The following is an 18219-nucleotide window of genomic DNA, read 5'->3' as shown; positions in this document are numbered from 1 at the left end:
AACTTAATTTCAGTGCCACATGTAATCTAGTAATTTGGCTTCACATATGTAAGGTAATAAAGTATTAACAAATCTCACTGGCCAAATGGCCTCTAATTTTCATATGACCAATTAGACTTTTCAAATCACTACTGACAAAAAATTAAGAAAAAAAAAGGCCTGATTTCAATACAAAACTATGTTCATCCTCACATACAAAAACTTTACCTTTCGTTTCTTAAAGATACACTTTCTCATCATTTAGATGCACACTAGTTGCTGGAGTAGATAAAGGCTGTACATACAAAAGCCTTTTTCTATTATTACATTTTCTAGGAGCACATTCTCACTGCATATTATATGCACATTGGACGCTGAGGTAAACACAAGTTGTAATATGCACTGGCATTCCAGAAATCTGGTCCCTTCCAACCACACCAGCCCTTGGACTGAATAGTTGACAAATCATCATTTCCAGTGTAGTGTGGGTCCAGGATGAGGAAACTGATATCACCATTCTCATCATTCCAGTCAACCCCAATGATGGTGTGTGCCAAGACTCCACCTCCAATCATGATCGGAGTCCCCTGAGTCTCAAAGTGTATGGCCAGTTCTCGTCCCTTTTCAGCCAGTTCTGCCCCACTGTTTACAAATATGAACCTTGAACTGATATTGAACATGTTATCCAACACAAAACCAACCTCTGTTGAGCCTATCCACTGTGTTGATCCGATGAATGACGAGGGTTTGTCTCCAATATCCACTAAGCACTTCTGGATCTCCCTGTGTGCTGGAATTGGCTTTTCAGTGTAGCCTTGGTAGCGGAACCATGAAATTAGCGTCTGAAGGGAACGGTATGCACAACCCCACTTGTTGTCATCAAACTTGTCCTGCATGTAGTGATGATACCCGTAAGTCCCTGCTACTGTTCTCACCATTCCAATCACCTTTGATGGATTTAGACCAATGTGGGTATTGGTTAGGACCAAAGACTTGCTGCCAGAAGCCAGAGTCAGCCCATTCCCCCGCCTGATCATAGGACGATTAAGAGGGAAGAGAAGTGTCCTGTGAACCTCCCTCCGGTATCCTTCCAAATGGGCTTCCTCAGTGTCGTCTGGGTATATCACATTCACCACATGTCCAGCCAGGAAGTGCAGGGAGTTTACTGATGTTAAAGAACCCTTTATCTTTTTATCTGTAAGCTGTTTACATAGCCAAAACTCTGCCAACTGTAACTGCTGAACCACCCCTTGTGCTAACAACTCTGCAACTGCACTAACTGGTAAGGACTTTTCCAAGTACACAATGGCCTCTCCATTTAGAACCACTGACAGGACATTCACTTTCCTGTTGTCTATCCTCACAACAGGAGCATTTGTGGCTGGACAAACAGAACGGCAAAACATAAATTGGAAATATGTCATCTGCTGGGATGATGCTTTCTTTTTACCAATCTTTACAATGGACCCCACTGGCTTATCTGAACCACTGAGTGAATCTCCAAGAGTCAGAACCCCTTCCTCACTATTCTGCAGGATCAGCTTTGAGTTCAAGAACCTAAAACATGCAGCTGGAGACTCTACTTGCTCCATCAAGCTCTGTACTGTGCTCCTGATGGATGAGGGGGAGTCCTTGGCACTAACATCAAATGAGAAAGCAACTTTGGCCATGATGAATGACTGGTTAAGCTCATCTTGGGAGAGGGTGGTGAACTTGGTAGATTCAGTGCCATTTGTGCCTCGGACATATGTGTGCAGCTCTATCTGGTCCCACACCAGGCTCACTTCTCCCTCCTGCGAAAGTGTCAATGGTTATTATCACCACCATCATCGTTACTCTGTTTCACACTTGTTCACATTTGTTCCAGACACAAGGATAGGAAAACTGTTAAGTAAGAGAAGTAGTCATTCACACCCAACTCATGTCTTTAGAATACTCAACGTCACCCTACAGTACATGCATACACTTTCAAACCGTATGTTTCATTTGACCAAGTTGCTCTTTCACATTATATCCTCCCTTACACACATAATATGCAAATGCTGGGTTGGATAATAAGTTTTGGACTGGACAAACTGCAATACTGTACACTGTACTAATGGTTCAATTACATTATACAGTACAGTATTACAGTTTACATAATCCCTTCCTCATCTTCCAATGTACCCAATGTACTATGTGCATGCATACAAGTGTGTGTGTGTGTGTGTGTGTGTGTGTGTGTGTGTGTTCTTACCTAATTGTTCTTACCTAATTGTATCTTTACAGGAATGAGTCAAGCTCGTACTGTTCCGTGTCTTAAACCATATTTATCGTACATATCCTTAAATTTGTGAATTGTTTTGGCACACACTATTTCATTCAGTAGTGCATTCCATTGATCAATTGCTCTGTTTGGGAAACTGAATTTCCTTAAGTCTTTATCACCTCTCTTCTTATGCAGTTTTTTGCAGTGTCCTCTTGCTGATGCTTCTCCATATGTTAAGTAATCATTTATGTCTATTTTCTCCTTTCCTGATATGCACTTATATAGCATTATGATGTCACCTCTTTTCCTTCTCTCCTGTAGTGTTGGTAGATTCAGTTTATTTAGTCTTTCTTTGTAGCTTAGGTCCCTTAAGCTTGGTATCCATCTTGTAGCGGCCCTTTGAACTTTTTCAATCTTGTCTATATGCTTTTTGAGATAAGGACTCCAGACTACTGATGCATATTCCAGGGTTGGTCTAATGAATGATGTTATTATCCTTCTTAGCATGTCTTCATTTATGTATGTGAATGCTATTCTCATATTTGCAAGCAGTGTATACATGTTCCGTACCTTCTCGCTGATGTGGTCAGCCGGAGATAGTCTGTTATTGATAATCACACCTAGGTCTTTCTCTCTTTCTGATGTGTATAGGGTTTTATTTCCTAACTTATAATCCCAACCAGGTCTTTTTCCACTTTTACCAAACTTGATTACATGACACTTGTCCACACTGAATTCCATTTGCCATGTACTACTCCATTCATGAAGTTTATTTAATTCTTCTTGTAACTCCCTACAAGAGTCTGTGCTAGTAATTCTCCTTTGTATTTTTGCATCATCTGCAAACATATTCAGATAGCTCTCATTTCCAGTGTTACTGTTTATATCATTTATATACACTAAAAACATGATTGGTGCCAGCACCGAACCCTGTGGTACTCCACTAGTCACTTCTTTCCATGATGAGTAGTTTCCTCTTAGTACTGTCCTCATTTCTCTTTTTATGAGAAAGTCTTGCATCCAACAAAACAGTTTGCCTCAAATTCCTCCTTGATGGTACAGTTTCCATAAAAGTCTTTGGTGTGGTACTGTGTCAAAAGCTTTCTTGAAATCTAAATAGATACTGTCCACCCATCCTTCCCTTTCCTGTATTGTGTTTGTTACTCTGTCATAGTAGCTCAACAGATTAGTAACACATGATTTTCCTTTTCTGAAACCAAACTGTCTTTCTGTGTGTGTGTGTGTGTGTGTGTGTGTGTGTGTGTGTGTGTGTGTGCGCAACGAATTAATATTTGTAAGGTAGTAGTTACCTGCATAGTTACAATAGTTGAAGCACAAATATGGCTTATCAGTTATACACTATTTGATTGACCTGTGCTGCTGAGATGTATGGGGTGAGTAGAGTGTGTTTGATTTGCGGCTGCTGATTGGCCTCCGATGATGTAAATCTACAGCTCTTCTTATTTTAACACATACATATTTATATTGCAAGTATAAGTGGCTGGGGAATGGCTGGGAGAAGGAGGGAGGTGAGAAGACAGGAAGAAATCAGTAGGATAGAAGTTGTGGAAGCAATGAAGAAAGTTAAATCAGGGAAAGCCCCAGGAATTGATGGAGTGTGTGGTGAAATGTTGAAGCATGGGGGAGAGATAGTAGTAGAATGGATGTGGAAGATGTGCAGATTGGCCTGGGAGGAAGGTAGAGTCCCGGAGGATTGGAAGTCAGGTATAATTATTCCCTTGTACAAAGGAAAAGGGGAAAAAGAAGTGTGTGGTAATCATAGGGGCATTTGTCTTCTTAGAATAATAGGAAAAGTGTATGGTAGGATACTTATTGACAGAGTTACAGAAAGAACAGAGAAATTAGTTGGAGAAGAACAGGGAGGCTTTAGGAAGGGAAGAGGTTGTGTAGATCAGATATTCATTCTCAGATCTTTAGTGGAAAAGTTTCTAGAGAAGGGAAAGAAGTTGTATGCGGCTTTCATGGATTTGGAGAAAGCATATGACAGGGTGGATAGACTAGGATTGTGGAAAGTGTTAAGAATATATGGAATAGATGGGAAGTTGTTGAATGCTGTGAAGAGTATGTACGATGGTGCGAAGGCTGCAGTGCGTGTGGATGGTGAACTAAGTGAATTTTCTCTTTGAAAGTTGGGTTGAAACAGGGATGTGTCATGTCTCCATGGTTGTTCAATCTGTACATGGATGGGGTAATAAAAGAGGTACAAGGTAGGGTAGTGGATGTTGGAGTGGCCCTGGTGAGAGAGGATAGTGTTTGGAAACTCCATGTACTGTTGTTTGCAGATGATACCGTGTTGTTGAGTGAAGACGAAGGAGAGCTGCAAGGCTTGGTGGATGAGTTTGAGAGAGTGTGTAGGAAACGGAATCTAAAGGTGAATGTAGGGAAGAGTAAAGTGATGGTCTTTGAGAGAGGTGAAGTCAGTGAATGTTCAGCGAGGTTGGATGGTGAGGAATTGGAAAATGTGAGTACGTTTAAGTACTTGGGTAGTGTGATGAGTAAGGATGGAGGTTTGGAGGGTGAAGTGCTTGAAAGGGTACAGCAGGGAAGAAAGGTTGCTGGTTCTTTGAAAGCAGTGATAAGAAACAGGAAGTGAGCATGGAAGTGAAAAAGTTACTACATGACAGTATTGTGATACCAACTCTAACGTACGGAAGTGAAGCGTGGACGTTGTTGGAAGGACACAAGTCAAGAGTGAGAGCCGTGGAAATGAGTTATTTAAGAGGAGCCTGTGGAGTCACATGGAGAGACAGGCTGACGAATGAGGATATAAAGGAGCGTTGTGGTGTTGATGTGGATGTGATAGGAAGCGTTATGAGGAACACACTGAGGTGGTTTGGCCATGTGGAGAGGATGGAGGGTGAAAGACTGACGAAGAGAGTGTATGTGAGTGAGGTGGAGGGGGAAAGAGGGAGGGGGAGGCCGAGGATGAGATGGAGAGATGGGGTGGAGAGGTATATGAGAGAGGGGGGTGTGAGTTGGGAGCAGGGGAGTGAAATGGCGGGGGACAGGGCAACTTGGAGGCGATTTGTTTGTGGCCACCCCAAACGGGATTGAGGCGTCTGGCAATAGATAGATAGATAGATAGATAGACATTGTCTGCAGCCAGTTTAAGAATGGAATAATTTCTGAAGCTGAAGAGGTCAAAATTAGCTTTAAAAAGTTTACTGTTATCAAAGAAAATTAAAGCTGATTATAAAGTTTTATAAAACGAGTGACGTTCAAAGTAAACAGTCCACCTACGGTGTACACCCAAGTCCGCATGTTGCACTGCATCCACCCACGGTGTACACCTATGTCCGCATGTTGCACTATAATATCCACCCATGGTGTACACCTACGTCCACATGTTGCACTACAATACATGCCTGCATTTACCTCACTGACATCATCGGCGGCCAATCCGCAGCTGCGAATCAAACACACCCTACTTGCCCCTTAATCTCAGGTGCACAGGTCAATCAAATAGACTATAATAACATCAAACACAAACACCAATAATACAACACAATACTGTATAACAAACCTCCAACATCTGTATCAAGAATACAACTATTTATCAGAATTACTTATATGGTAGATAATGTAATGTTCCAGATAATTTTAAAAATCTATCAAGGGAAACTCAAATAATCTACACTTACCTCTATTTTCATATTTCAAACTGAATTTGCACAAAGTATATATAAAGAGAGAGAGGGCACGATGGTCAAAGTATATACACATTTCAACTACACTGTTCATACATGGTCCTTATACTCTTTTTGTGACATTTCCTCTTACTATCCCTCTGTCTGCTTTCATTTTCCTCACCAATAACTACTTGTATGTCATCTTCAAAAGTTAACTGCAACCTCATTTTCAAAGACTTCATCACACTATCTACATACACTCCTTGAAAAATTAATACCATCTCTGAGCACTTCTCTCTACAGTACCTATTCCACAGCTGCACAACTTACAGGATTTAAAAAAAAAAAATTATTATTATTATAATAATAATAATCTACTGGTTCTCATACAGATTTATAAAAACAGTGGCAACAAACAGCCTCACTACCGTGTACTCCCTTTGAGAGGCAGGTCTGCAGTTCACAGTCTGAGTAAATGGCTTACCCCATCCCCCACCCCTCCTATGCCATTACATGCTACAACAGTTGTCTCTTGACTGAATCTTTGTACAGCGCATGAACAGTATCCTAACTGGTGCCTTCAGATCACTATTTCTGTCACAGTAATGAAGGGTTAACGGATTTCTAAACAAGTGGTACTGCCATGAAATGATGTACACAGGATATTCAACAGACATTCATGGATGGAGTGATGTTGATGTGGGACAGTATATACAGCACAATCGCCAACCATGTAGCTATTTCATTCCAAGATAATAGGCTACATAACCCTTAATTGCTAAGTGTCGGTCAGAACTGTCAAGAAATTGGTGGCCGGGTGGAGGCGGGTGTCGGTAGGAACCGCACTTGTTTTTGTGCCGCAGTTTGAAGTGACTGCCACTTGATCTCACCACCTAAGGGTTGTGAGAGACTACCAGCAGCACATGCAAGCATGACTTAGTCACTCTGGTGCCTTAGTCAGGTGTACAGCCATGTCTTCCGAATCCACTTCATTCAATTCCATTCCCTGCTAAGGGACCCTGTTGCGTCATCCACCCCCACCAAACTCCTGCCAAAGGGAGATGTAAAGGGGCTAAGTGATAGTGCTATTTGACATGCCTTAGACATGACGGTGTCCAGTTTAGCTGAGAAGGGAAGTTACCATGTGGAGAGTGAAGCATCTATTCCTCCAACCCCTGCCCCTTCAGATACAGCACTCATAAAGTTTCAGGAGGCAGGGACGGCGTATGAGAGTGACACCTTTGCCTCTGATGTGGAAGTGGACGATCCAAAAACAGGTAAAAGTGAGACGGTGGTAAGGGTGGCAGTCATGTTCTCCGTAAACAATGCCGCCCTGTCTCACCACCACACATGAGGGCAGTGCGTCACTGACAGTCCGCACCACAACCCTCGTCACCACAACCCAGCACCTCAAGGGCTATATTACAACAGCCTGGCCCTTCTAACACAAGAAAATGGAAGTTTGCAGCAACACTTCATCAGCGTGGGAAGCCAGCATCACCCCAGGAAGTCTCAGCTACAAATGAGTCATCACCCTTGTCCTCCACCACCTTTACCCCCTCCTCACCTTCTCCTTCCCTTCCCCTCCTCCTGCCCATGGCCATGCCGTGGGAGTGCTTGAGGTCACAGGAGAGGAGTGTCCAGGTATGACAGCATCATACCATACAACCCCATGCGTTGGCAGGCTTGATGCTTTTATGTGGAAGGAAGGTGAAGGTTTCGAGCCAGCAACAACTGCCTTTGATGCCACAGGGACTGGTGTACAGAGGGAGCACCTTGGAGCAGGAACACCATCAATCCTGCCATTTTTTTAGCCTATTTTCACCACCACAACAGTTCTGCTTCTGGTGGATGCAATCAACAATCACCACACAATCTCTGTATGCTGACTGGACATGTCGGTGAGCAAGGTTCCCAAAATGAAGGAGTGGAAGGTTGTGGACGTAGCAGAGATGTATGTGTGACACATGCTTACGATGATTATGGCGCACGTGAAAAAACACGTGCTTCACAACTATTGGGCCATAGACAAAATCATCCACACACCAGTCTTCGGTAAATATATAAGGCATGAGCAGTACCATATCTTGCAATCCTGAGGTTTCTTCACTTCAGCAAGAATTATGGCCTGACACCAAATGACAGGTTATGGAAAAAAAGGAACATCCTTATGCTCCTCAAGGATGCATTTCTGAGGGATTTCTGGCCATTTTAGAAGGTTGTGACAGACGAGTCACTTTGTTCCGGGGTCATCTGGCATTTATTCAGTGTGTGCCCTCAAAACATCACCATTTTGGCCTGAAGTTCTTTGTCCTCTGTGACTGCCAGAAAGGATTTGTGCTGGACGTGACTGACTGTCCTGCTACAGATATGGACATTCCCTGTGATAATCCGCATGGCTTTTCTGCTGCAGTGGTAAAAGTGCTGATGGACAGATACTTTCACAGGAACCACACTCTGTACATGGACAATTTTTACACTTCCCCAGCATTGAAAAAGTATCTCTTTGAATGTGGAACTGAGAACTGTGGAACTGTCTGTGCCAATCAGCAGAATTTTCCATCCTTCCCCAAGAAGACCAAGAGAGGTGCCTTGTTAACCTGGAAGTGTGGTAAAATGTTGGCCATTCACTGGCATGATAACCAAAAGGTCAATATGGTGACCACAGTTCACAAGGGGGTTATGCAGGACACTGGGAAGACAGACCACAGAACCAGGGAACCCATGCCGTCAATTATTATAACATCAACATGCAGTTTGTGGACAAGTCGGACATGCAGATGGACGAGATGGATTGTCTCCTCAAATTCTGCCGCTGGTACAAGAAGGCATTCTTACACCTTGATATTGGAATTCTGAGTAGTTTCATTCTTTACAAGGAGGTTGTTGGGAAGACTATTTCTCTATGCGAGTATGAAAAGAACTGGCATGGCAGCTCCTTGATAAGTATGCAACTGTTCAGCCCACAGGTGTAAGGAAGTCAATGTATTAGGTTATGACAGTTGACAGGTTGGCAAGTTCCAATTACCTATCATGTCAACATCTAGTGCACCTGGGCAGGACTCCTGCAGTCCACTTGACCTACAGGTGATGCCATGTCTGCATGATGACAAAATGTTGGGACCAAGCACATAAGGAATCTTACAATCAGTGTAATGAATGCCAGGTTGCACTTTGCCCCAATTGTTTTTTAGACTGTTACCTAGCCTCGGACTCCTACGCTCCTCATGGGGCAACACAGGATTAGATGATGATGATGATGACCAATACCTAAGACTACTGAGCACCAGTGAGTGGGAGATTGTAAATAGGGGGATTTTTGTGTCAGTGCTGTTTCTTTATAAGTTATAAGTGCAATGCTGATCTGTGACACTGAACATGTAAATACTTATAGTTACCCAAGCACCTAAGGAAAGAGAACCCCAAGTTGTGCTTAAGAAAATCGTCTTCTTGGGTAGTACTGTACTTTTGTAATTTTGTGGCATTTGGTAGCACTATGAAAAGTATGTGATATGCACTGTAAATGTGATATCAAGAGCAAGCAGAATAAGTGCTATAGAACATAAGTTGTAAGGTAAGTACATGTAAGTTCTAAGCCAAAAGAAAGTGCCTAAGAAAATAAAGTACAGTACAAGTGTTTACCTTATGATGTATCATAATTTTAGGAATGTGATTTTCATTACATTAGTGCATGCTACCAGCGGAAAAAATACTAATGAAAAAAAGAAAGTGTACAGTGTAAAACTGGTTACAATTATGGGAAAATGAGTACATACTTTTTCTGACATTTTTTATTGTATTGGTGAGAGTTCTCCCACACACAAAAGGGTCAAAGTGTCAGTCTGTTATGACCAGAAAACCAAAGATTAGCCACAGGCACAGGGTGATGAGTCAAAATCATAGCTATGAGTAGAGAAATGATGAAGATTGTGAACGAAAGTGGCCGCAGCATTGCAAACACTCCTCAGTGTTTGCCCGGTCAGTGCTACCAAAGGTTGGCCAGCCTGTGCACCACGGGACCAACGTCGTGGCCAGAAGCAATGCCTCAGATGCAGCCCCACCATCCATGGAAAATTACACATCTTCAAAAGCTCCCTACTCATCAAAGGGACTGCCTACACACCTGGGGATGGTTTCATTCGCAAGATGAAGAGTCATTGAGTAATATGGTCTTTAATTCATTTCCCAACCTGCTACAGTTTCTGAGATATGAAGGTTAGAAGTAAGGCTATTTTGTGGAATTTTTCCATACTAAGGTGACGAGCGGGGCGGAGTTTAGCCCGGCATCCAGGCGTTAAACTATATATATAATAAGAGAATTCCATATCAACACCCCAACTGAAGTCCCCCCTTTTCCCACTGTATCCTATATACCAGTATCCCACTTTATTCATCAATCCCTCCCATATCGATTCACATGAACCAGACTGCTGTCTAAAATTTAAAAATCCTTGACTGCATATGTTGTGAATTAGAAGTAATCAAAGTTTATATAGTGATACCATCACCCTCACACCATCCCTCTGAAATGTCATTCCTACCACCACCACCATCACGCCGCCACTGCCACCAATAATGATGATCTGAATACAGTAAGATAATACAGTACTGGGTCATTCCATGTAAATGTCAACCTTTAGGGTCAATCTCAGAATTGATCAAAATATAAAAATTATATATAATTTCAAAGCCTGAACATTGAATTTTATGAATCTCGGCACAAAAAGTTTCTAAACTGTCTACTGAGAATGAGACATTAAAAAATGTTGTACCAAGTCAATGAAGAAAAATTCATGCTCAAATTAGTGCTTTTCTTATCGTCATTGACCTGAGTATGTATTTGTTTGGAATGCTGTCATTGGTTTTTATTGAAATGGCATCTATATGAGTTGTAATGTCACTACAGTTGTTGTTGCGTACTTCAGGAGTAATGTGTGTTTTTTTTTTCCTATACCTGTACACACCTTACGAATAGGCATCGTGGTATCTTACAAATGTAGCCCAGTGACATCTTGTAAGAGACACTGGTAAGCCATATGCTCTGTCACACACATTACATGTACAGCGTGAGGGACGTTACCAGAAAAAGATGTAACGTTTCTCACACACAGCTTTAAACATGAAATCACTGCAGTTAGGCCTACACTGAATTCAGGGAGAGGTAAGTAGGTACAGTGGGAGGGCTGGATAGGTTGATGTCATGGATGGCATTGTTGGGTGAGCAGGGTGGGCGGCATTTGTGGGTGGGGTGGGTGACCGTGATTGGTGGGCAAGATGCGTCGTTGGAATGTCACCAGGGTGTGTGGTGACACGTTCAGCCACCAGGGTGGCTGAGAAAATGGTATGGCCGGGTTATTTGCATGGGTGGTTGGGTTGGTGGGTTCAGGGTGAGCAGATGTGTTGGGTGGCATTGTTAGATGAGCTTGGTGGGTGGCAGTCGGGGGTGGGCAGGGTGGATGGCCGAGATTAGTGTGCTTAGGGTGGGCAGGGTGGATGGCCGAGATTAGTGTGCTTAGGGTGAGCAGGGTGGATGGCCAAGATTGGTGTGCTTACTGCTTAGGGTGGGCAGGGTGGATGGCCAAGATTGGTGTGCTTAGGGTGGGCAGGGTGGATGGCTAAGATTGGTGTGCCTAGGGTTGGCAGGGTGGATGGCCAAGATTGGTGTGCCTACGGTTGGCAGGGTGGATGGCCAAGATTGGTGTGCCTACGGTTGGCAGGGTGGATGGCCAAGATTGGTGTGCTTAGGGTGGGCAGGGTGGATGGCCAAGATTGGTGTGCTTAGGGTGGGCAGGGTGGATGGCCGAGATTGGTGTGTTTAGTGGGTCACACAGGTGGCTGGGAAGGGTGAGTGTCGGATGAGTTGAGTGAGCAGGTGGATATGAGAACTGGTGGACATGTGGATCCCCATATGACAAGGCAGGAGTGGGACTTTTAGGGCTAGTAGTCATATAACTTGTCACTGTTCATTAGATTTTAGTACAACGTTTAGATGAGAAATAAACATTTGGAATAGAATTCTATACAACGGGGTCATTCTATTGAAATCTGCTAAAGCCTCAATATAATTATTTCCCACTGAGCTGAAGGTGGATGTATACTCGTAATAATACACATAATAGTAGAATAAATTATAATAATATTACATGCAGCGAGACATGAGAGAGAGTGAACGTTTAGATCTCCGATCCATCTGCCTAACAAATCGATGGTTTTGTGGGGGTACGGAGGGGGAGTTGGAGGATGGACGTGTGCGATTAAAAGCCCTCTGGTGGCAGACTACCCTGTCCCCTTATTAGTGTTCATTGCTGTACTGGTTCATTATACTGCCAAGACACTGTCTAAACATTATGAACTGCAGTCACTGAGTCAGTGCCTGAAGAGGGCATAATCAAAGTTAATTTCCTTAGAAAGTGGGACATCAACACAGTGGGTCATACTCAGTTTCATTTCCCTGACAACCCAGACATAGATGAAATGGCAGAGGACATGGTTTGCAGGCTTTGCCGACTCCTCAAGTATCATGAATGGTACATACATTCAAAGGGGTGCCTCTTCCCTCCTCAATCAGCGAGTCTATGTTGATGTCAACTTAAAAAGGAATTGTCTTCTGGTCAGTTCATACATTCCTTCATCATCTAATCAAGTCTTGCCCAATGAGGTGCACAGAAGCCCAGGGTAAGGCAAAATGGTCCTGACATTTAAGATTAAAGTAACAGGCCTCAATCATCCATGAGTGGCATTACATGAGCAGTAAACCCCAACCACACGTTGGATATCAACTTGCACCAGCTCTATCCAATTGGAGTGTCTTAATTGCCAACTAATCCACCAGGTGCCATAATTTGGTTGTATGGTTACCACCCAGTGTAGCAAATGGTTTCCCGGTGTACATGAAACCATTTGGCTTGTCACTGAGTGTAGAGTTACCCATAAACAGAAGGAAGAGGAAAGAATGAAGGAAGGAAAGACAAAAGAGGAAGGATGGAAAGAAGGAAGGATGAGATGAAAGGGCAGGCACCCCAGAGCAGCACTACATCGAGTGTGTAGGTGGTAAGCGCCTCTAACAACCACTTTCTGGTTACTTTATGATGTAAATTTCACATCAGTACACATTTTCTTTATATATGTGATACTTACAATTACTGTAACCATAATATGAGTTGACTGTATAATCACATTTCAATTAAAATCGCACAAGTAATGTTTCTCACTTTTTCGGTAACGTGTCTCATGGCCACATTTTCCTTAACAGCACAACAATTATTATGAATAATCAAATTTCCTGGGTATGGTCATGATCCTTATCTATTGACATGTTATTGGTATGAAACACTCTTTGACTGGACTAGTCAAATCACAGAGTTATTGAAATTACTTATGCCAACCACAAGAGGGGGTAGCATTGCAGTAACGTTCCTCACAGAAGTTTTGAAAATCAATATAACAACCATATTAAAACATATAAAGAATCTGACTGTGGTATGATGTGGGGTGAAGTGTTGGTTATATACAGTAGCTGGCAAAATACATTCGTTTATATTTCATACTTTTGCAGAAATAACTGAGAGTACCAGTAATTCAATAACTTATCTCTGAATGTAATGTTCCTCACGATGGAATGACCCTACTGCTACTGATGACAATGAATAAAGTGGCAAATAATAATAACGATGAAGACAACAGGCACATGCCACAGAAGGCTCCCAAACACTCACCTCCAAATCAGGCATTGTGTGGTCCCCTTTGCACACATTAAAGCTGCCAATCCGCACAAGCGGGACAGGCAGGAGGAGTGAAACATCATGCTCTAGGCCAGTGGAGTTTGAGCTCACTACCACCGTCACTGCCAGCACCCTGCCATCATTGGTCGTCAACCCATATACACTTCCTTTTACAGGGGTGACCTGGAATTCTAGTCGCTGGAAGAAACAGCTGGGGTCAAGCTAATGATGTAATATTAACCCCTTCACTAAGAGAGGTTTCCCTTTGGTTGAATAAAGGATTCTGATAGAGACAAATACAGTATGAAAAAAAAAAAAAGGACCATACTTACCACTGCAATCAAGGGTCTATTACTGCGTCCAACTATATTGCATATTATTCCTTTACTGCCCAATGACAAAACTTTAAACTGGGACTCATACTCAGAAGTTGATTAAAAGTTCGGACTTTTAGCACTGTGAATGATATCTAGTGCAGAGCAAATGGTTAACTCCATCAGTGCCTCACATTAGCATCCTTACATGCTTCTACAATGTTTTTTCTAGTGAGGCTTAGAAGCCTAACCTCTCTCAGCACAGCTGATGGCCAAGGGTATTAATATAAGAATCAATCTGACTAGTAACCAAAGAGACTCCTTCCTACAAAGGCTCAACAGATTTCATGCAACATATTCTTGTTAAGGGAATGGTCGAGTTCCATGAGGTAAAAACTGACTGATTATAATCATTTACACAGAATACACCCATACTACTGGGGGAAGAAAATATGGCGAGGTGTAGCAGACAGTGAATTACCAGAACTCTCCAAGTGGATACCAAATAAGCCAAATACTTGCATCACACCCCATTAACACCTCTCACTGGTGTGCATCAAATGCACTACCCAACCTAATCCATTATTTAACCAGACTGCAGTTTCTGCTGAAGGAGGAGAAATATAGCACTGAGTATTTTTGCAGTCGCTAACAGGGAAAGTGTACGGTATGCGAGTGAGGTGGAAGGGGGGAAGAGGAAGGGGGAGGCCGAGGATGAGATGGAGGGACGGAGTGGAGAGGTACTGTACAATATATGAGAAAGGGGGGGAGCGGAAGGGGGAAGCGGAGGATGAGATGGAGTGAAAAGGTATATGAGAAAGGGGGGGTGTAAGCTGGGAACAAGGCAGTGAAGTGGCACTAGACAGAGAAACATGGATGAGATGGAGGGATGGAGTGAAAAGGTATATGAGAAAGGGGGGGTGTAAGCTGGGAACAAGGCAGTGAAGTGGCACTAGACAGAGAAACATGGAGGCGATTTGTTTGTGGCCACCCCTTATGGAATCAAGGCATCTGGTAATTGACTGATAGACAGACTAAATTATACAGTACAGGACTTGGGAAAAGGAATTTTGTAACTTCATGAATTACATAGAGACATATTGTCAAGTTCTATGAATTATCATGACTGTCAACATAACATGCCAGTACCTAACAGACTTGACTTAAAATGATGGCCACAAAGCTGTGGTCTAACCATAGACATTATGAAACCAAGACCTGAATTCTGTTTTTTAAAAAACTGTCATGAAAAGGGTAAACAAAAAAATGTTCAATATCAATGTGAAAACCCATACACACACACACACACACACACACACACACACACACACACACACACACACACACACACACACACACACTGCAACTGAAAAACAAAAGTGCACTCATGTATTCAGGATAAGTTGATGCAATTACAAAACAAAAATTATACAGTATACTGTACCACTAGCCTGTTGTTTCAAATGAACACTGCCTCTGGCATATATATTCCATGGACTTCAAGCATTTGATTACTAAAACAATTTCTTATGGATCTTTGTGAAATCTGGTATATAGTGTGTAGCTGTATTTTGAAGTAAAATTTTGGAAAGTTTCTACCAGTACTATATGACATGGTAATTTTGGAAGGGGGGGGACTTAAAACAGGAAACATCCTCAAAAGCAGCATTTTCTACAACCTCAACAGATTTCATTGATCAATCTGTCATGCACAAAATGAACTGAATTTCCTCCCAGGCAGACCTTGACAAATCTCAAAAGATTTCTTTGATTAATCTGTCATGCAAAAACGCACTGAATCTCCTCCCAGACAGACCTGCTGTAAGAACTTCTTGTGCTGACATTGTTTAATTTTTTTGAATGGTAATACTGGTACAAGTAATGCCCACTTTTTTTAACCGAGTTATGCATTAGTAATGAACCTGAATTTTCTTACATGTTATTGATAACCTGAAAATAAAGTATGTGCTAAAACAGAGAGCTGAAATTTCTGTAAAAAAAAAAGTTAAAACTTTATATTAATTATGCATTATATTCAAAGTGAGTACGGGGTGGAAGGTAGAATAAATTTTTAAACAAGTGGAATATGATTCTCAAAGCTTTTATCATATTATGAATTATATACGTTGGGTCTGGTCAGTACTTGGATGGGTGACCGCCTGGGAACACCAGATGCTGTTGGCATAACGTTCTCCCTACGTGTCAAGTGGGGTTGGTGGAGGATTAGTGCCCCTCCCTGTAAAACAATTAACTCTAAGCCCTTGGCCACCCCGTTTGGGATACATGGCGTCTGGCAATGAATGAATGAATGAATGAATGAATTATATATTCCTGTACGCGAAGAAACCACTTACAACGCTGGGCAGTAACCACATAACCAAACCATACGTGCTCCCTACATGTCAACAAGTGGGTTGGTGGAGGGTTAGTGCCCCTCCCCATAAAACACGTAACTCAAAGTCAAATGGCCACCCCTTACGGGATTAGGCTATGGCGTCTGGCGACAGACAGATAGAATTATATATTGGTAATACAGCACTGTGTGTGTGTGTGTGTGTGTGTGTACAGGTACAGTATGCATATAACTCACAGTTCTCAAAATAGTTGTATAAATACAGTATTACCAATTCCATTAATTTTTTCATTACTAATACCTCCCTTTCCTTGGGGGAAGCAGCCTAGGTATATAGATAGATAGAATACTGTATAAGGATGGATCTCCAGGAAAAAATAAATCTTTACCTAACATAACCTAAACTAGAAGGATGAACACTATTTTGAAATGTATAACATTCATTCATTCATTCATTGCCAGACGCCATGTATCCCAAGCGGCGTGGCCACGGGCTGAGAGTTAATTGTTTTACAGGGAGGGGCACTAATCCTCCACCAACCCCACTTGACACGTATGGATGCCAACAGCATCTGGTGTTCCCCGGCGGTCACCCATCCAAGTACTAACCAGACCCAACGTTGCTTAACTTCGCTGATCGTACGGGAAGCGGTGTACTCAACATGGTAAAACATGAAACATATAATAAACTAGGCTAATGGCAATTCATAATGAAAATTTTAAGAATAACACAGAACATACCAAACAAACATTTACTCAGTACTGGTAACTGAACAATTGCAACATTTGTTTTGTCATACCTGTACTTTAATAGCAAAAACATCCAAACAATGTCTTGGCAATCAACACAAAATAATACTTGTAATTTGTCCAGGGATCTACTTACTGTATAATCACCACCTAAAGTAACTTGATTACAGGTTTCTCTATCACAGTCTTATTATCTTTAACTCTGTGGTGATGAATCATTCCTGTATACTGACCAAAGATTTTCAAATGCCAAGAAAACAGATGTGCCAAGGTAAGCTTGTAAATAATTCGGCATGGCCTAAACATCCATATGTTCTACCAAATTAGTAATAAGACTTATAAATTATAAACACGAAGCCATTCACACCGGCCCATGTATGTATCACTCATAATCAATCACCACTGTAACCCTGAGGTTATATTACAAAATTACCACACGGAAAGGCTTATCCCAGCCAGCTGTTTGCGTCATCCAATTCGTGCCCTACAACACCATAACACCAAAAGCTAGCGCTATTTCTACACATAAGCTAAATTCCAAAGCTCCATAACGATAATTAGTCGTTAATATAAAGGTTTCATAACGCAATATAAAGTATATTTACCTGAATCAGCTGTGAGAGGACGCACAGATGGATCTCCATGTTGACATTTAGGTGGTGGCCTCTGATGGCAACCGGGAGAACTTCACTGACATCTCCTGTCCGCCAAATTTGAGAGATGGTGGGGGGGGGGGAAGAATCTACCATACAAACTTTACGGTTCTTTCTAACAGACTCGGTTTTGATATTATTAGAGAAAATTAATCTTAGTCACCTTTCAGCTGTATAAAAACAAAAAACAAAAAGCCTGGCAGAGTAAAGGTTTAGGCAAGACCCTAGTTCACTAAGGTCATTTTTGGAACACTTTTGTTATCGCAGTACATGCTGTAAAATGGGCTGTCATCAGTAATGCAGCATTTGATGAGCGTGACCTCTCCAACGATTTTGGGGGGATGATCCCCCTCCCAATTACAGCATAAAAATTATCAGAAATGAGCACTGGTCATCCTCCTTTCGGGACTAAAATGCCGGCGACCGGACCTTCCGCCCCGCCACCCCCCACACCACCACCGGGCCACCACCACCCCACCACCCGAGGAGGAGATAACGGTCAGGTTAGTGACCCGGGACAAGAGGGTCATCCAACCACCACTGACCTGTGC

The 18219-nt window shown here is 42.3% G+C and overlaps 1 protein-coding gene and 1 pseudogene across 1 annotated transcript; both read right to left on the bottom strand.

Moving 5' to 3' along the window:
• Positions 1 to 236: 236 nt before the first annotated feature.
• Ufsp2 (UFM1 specific peptidase 2) lies at positions 237 to 17671 on the bottom strand. The gene is made up of 3 exons (XM_080274446.1): positions 17621 to 17671; positions 13593 to 13796; positions 237 to 1772 (listed from the first exon to the last, which is right to left on the bottom strand). The coding sequence occupies exons 1-3, from the start codon at positions 17657 to 17659 to the stop codon at positions 336 to 338; spliced, it is 1680 nt and encodes a 559-aa protein (XP_080130572.1). The 5' UTR covers positions 17660 to 17671; the 3' UTR covers positions 237 to 335.
• LOC145402469 (5S ribosomal RNA) lies at positions 16826 to 16944 on the bottom strand (annotated as a pseudogene).
• Positions 17672 to 18219: the final 548 nt, after the last annotated feature.

The sequence above is a fragment of the Coenobita brevimanus genome, chromosome 57 (genome assembly GCF_032717465.1).
Source record: "Coenobita brevimanus isolate Jiangsu-jjx chromosome 57, ASM3271746v2, whole genome shotgun sequence".
NCBI classification, from domain to species: Eukaryota; Metazoa; Arthropoda; class Malacostraca; order Decapoda; family Coenobitidae; genus Coenobita; species Coenobita brevimanus.
Note: the sequence above shows the minus strand (reverse complement) of the source record. Positions and strands in the feature narration are given on the sequence as shown.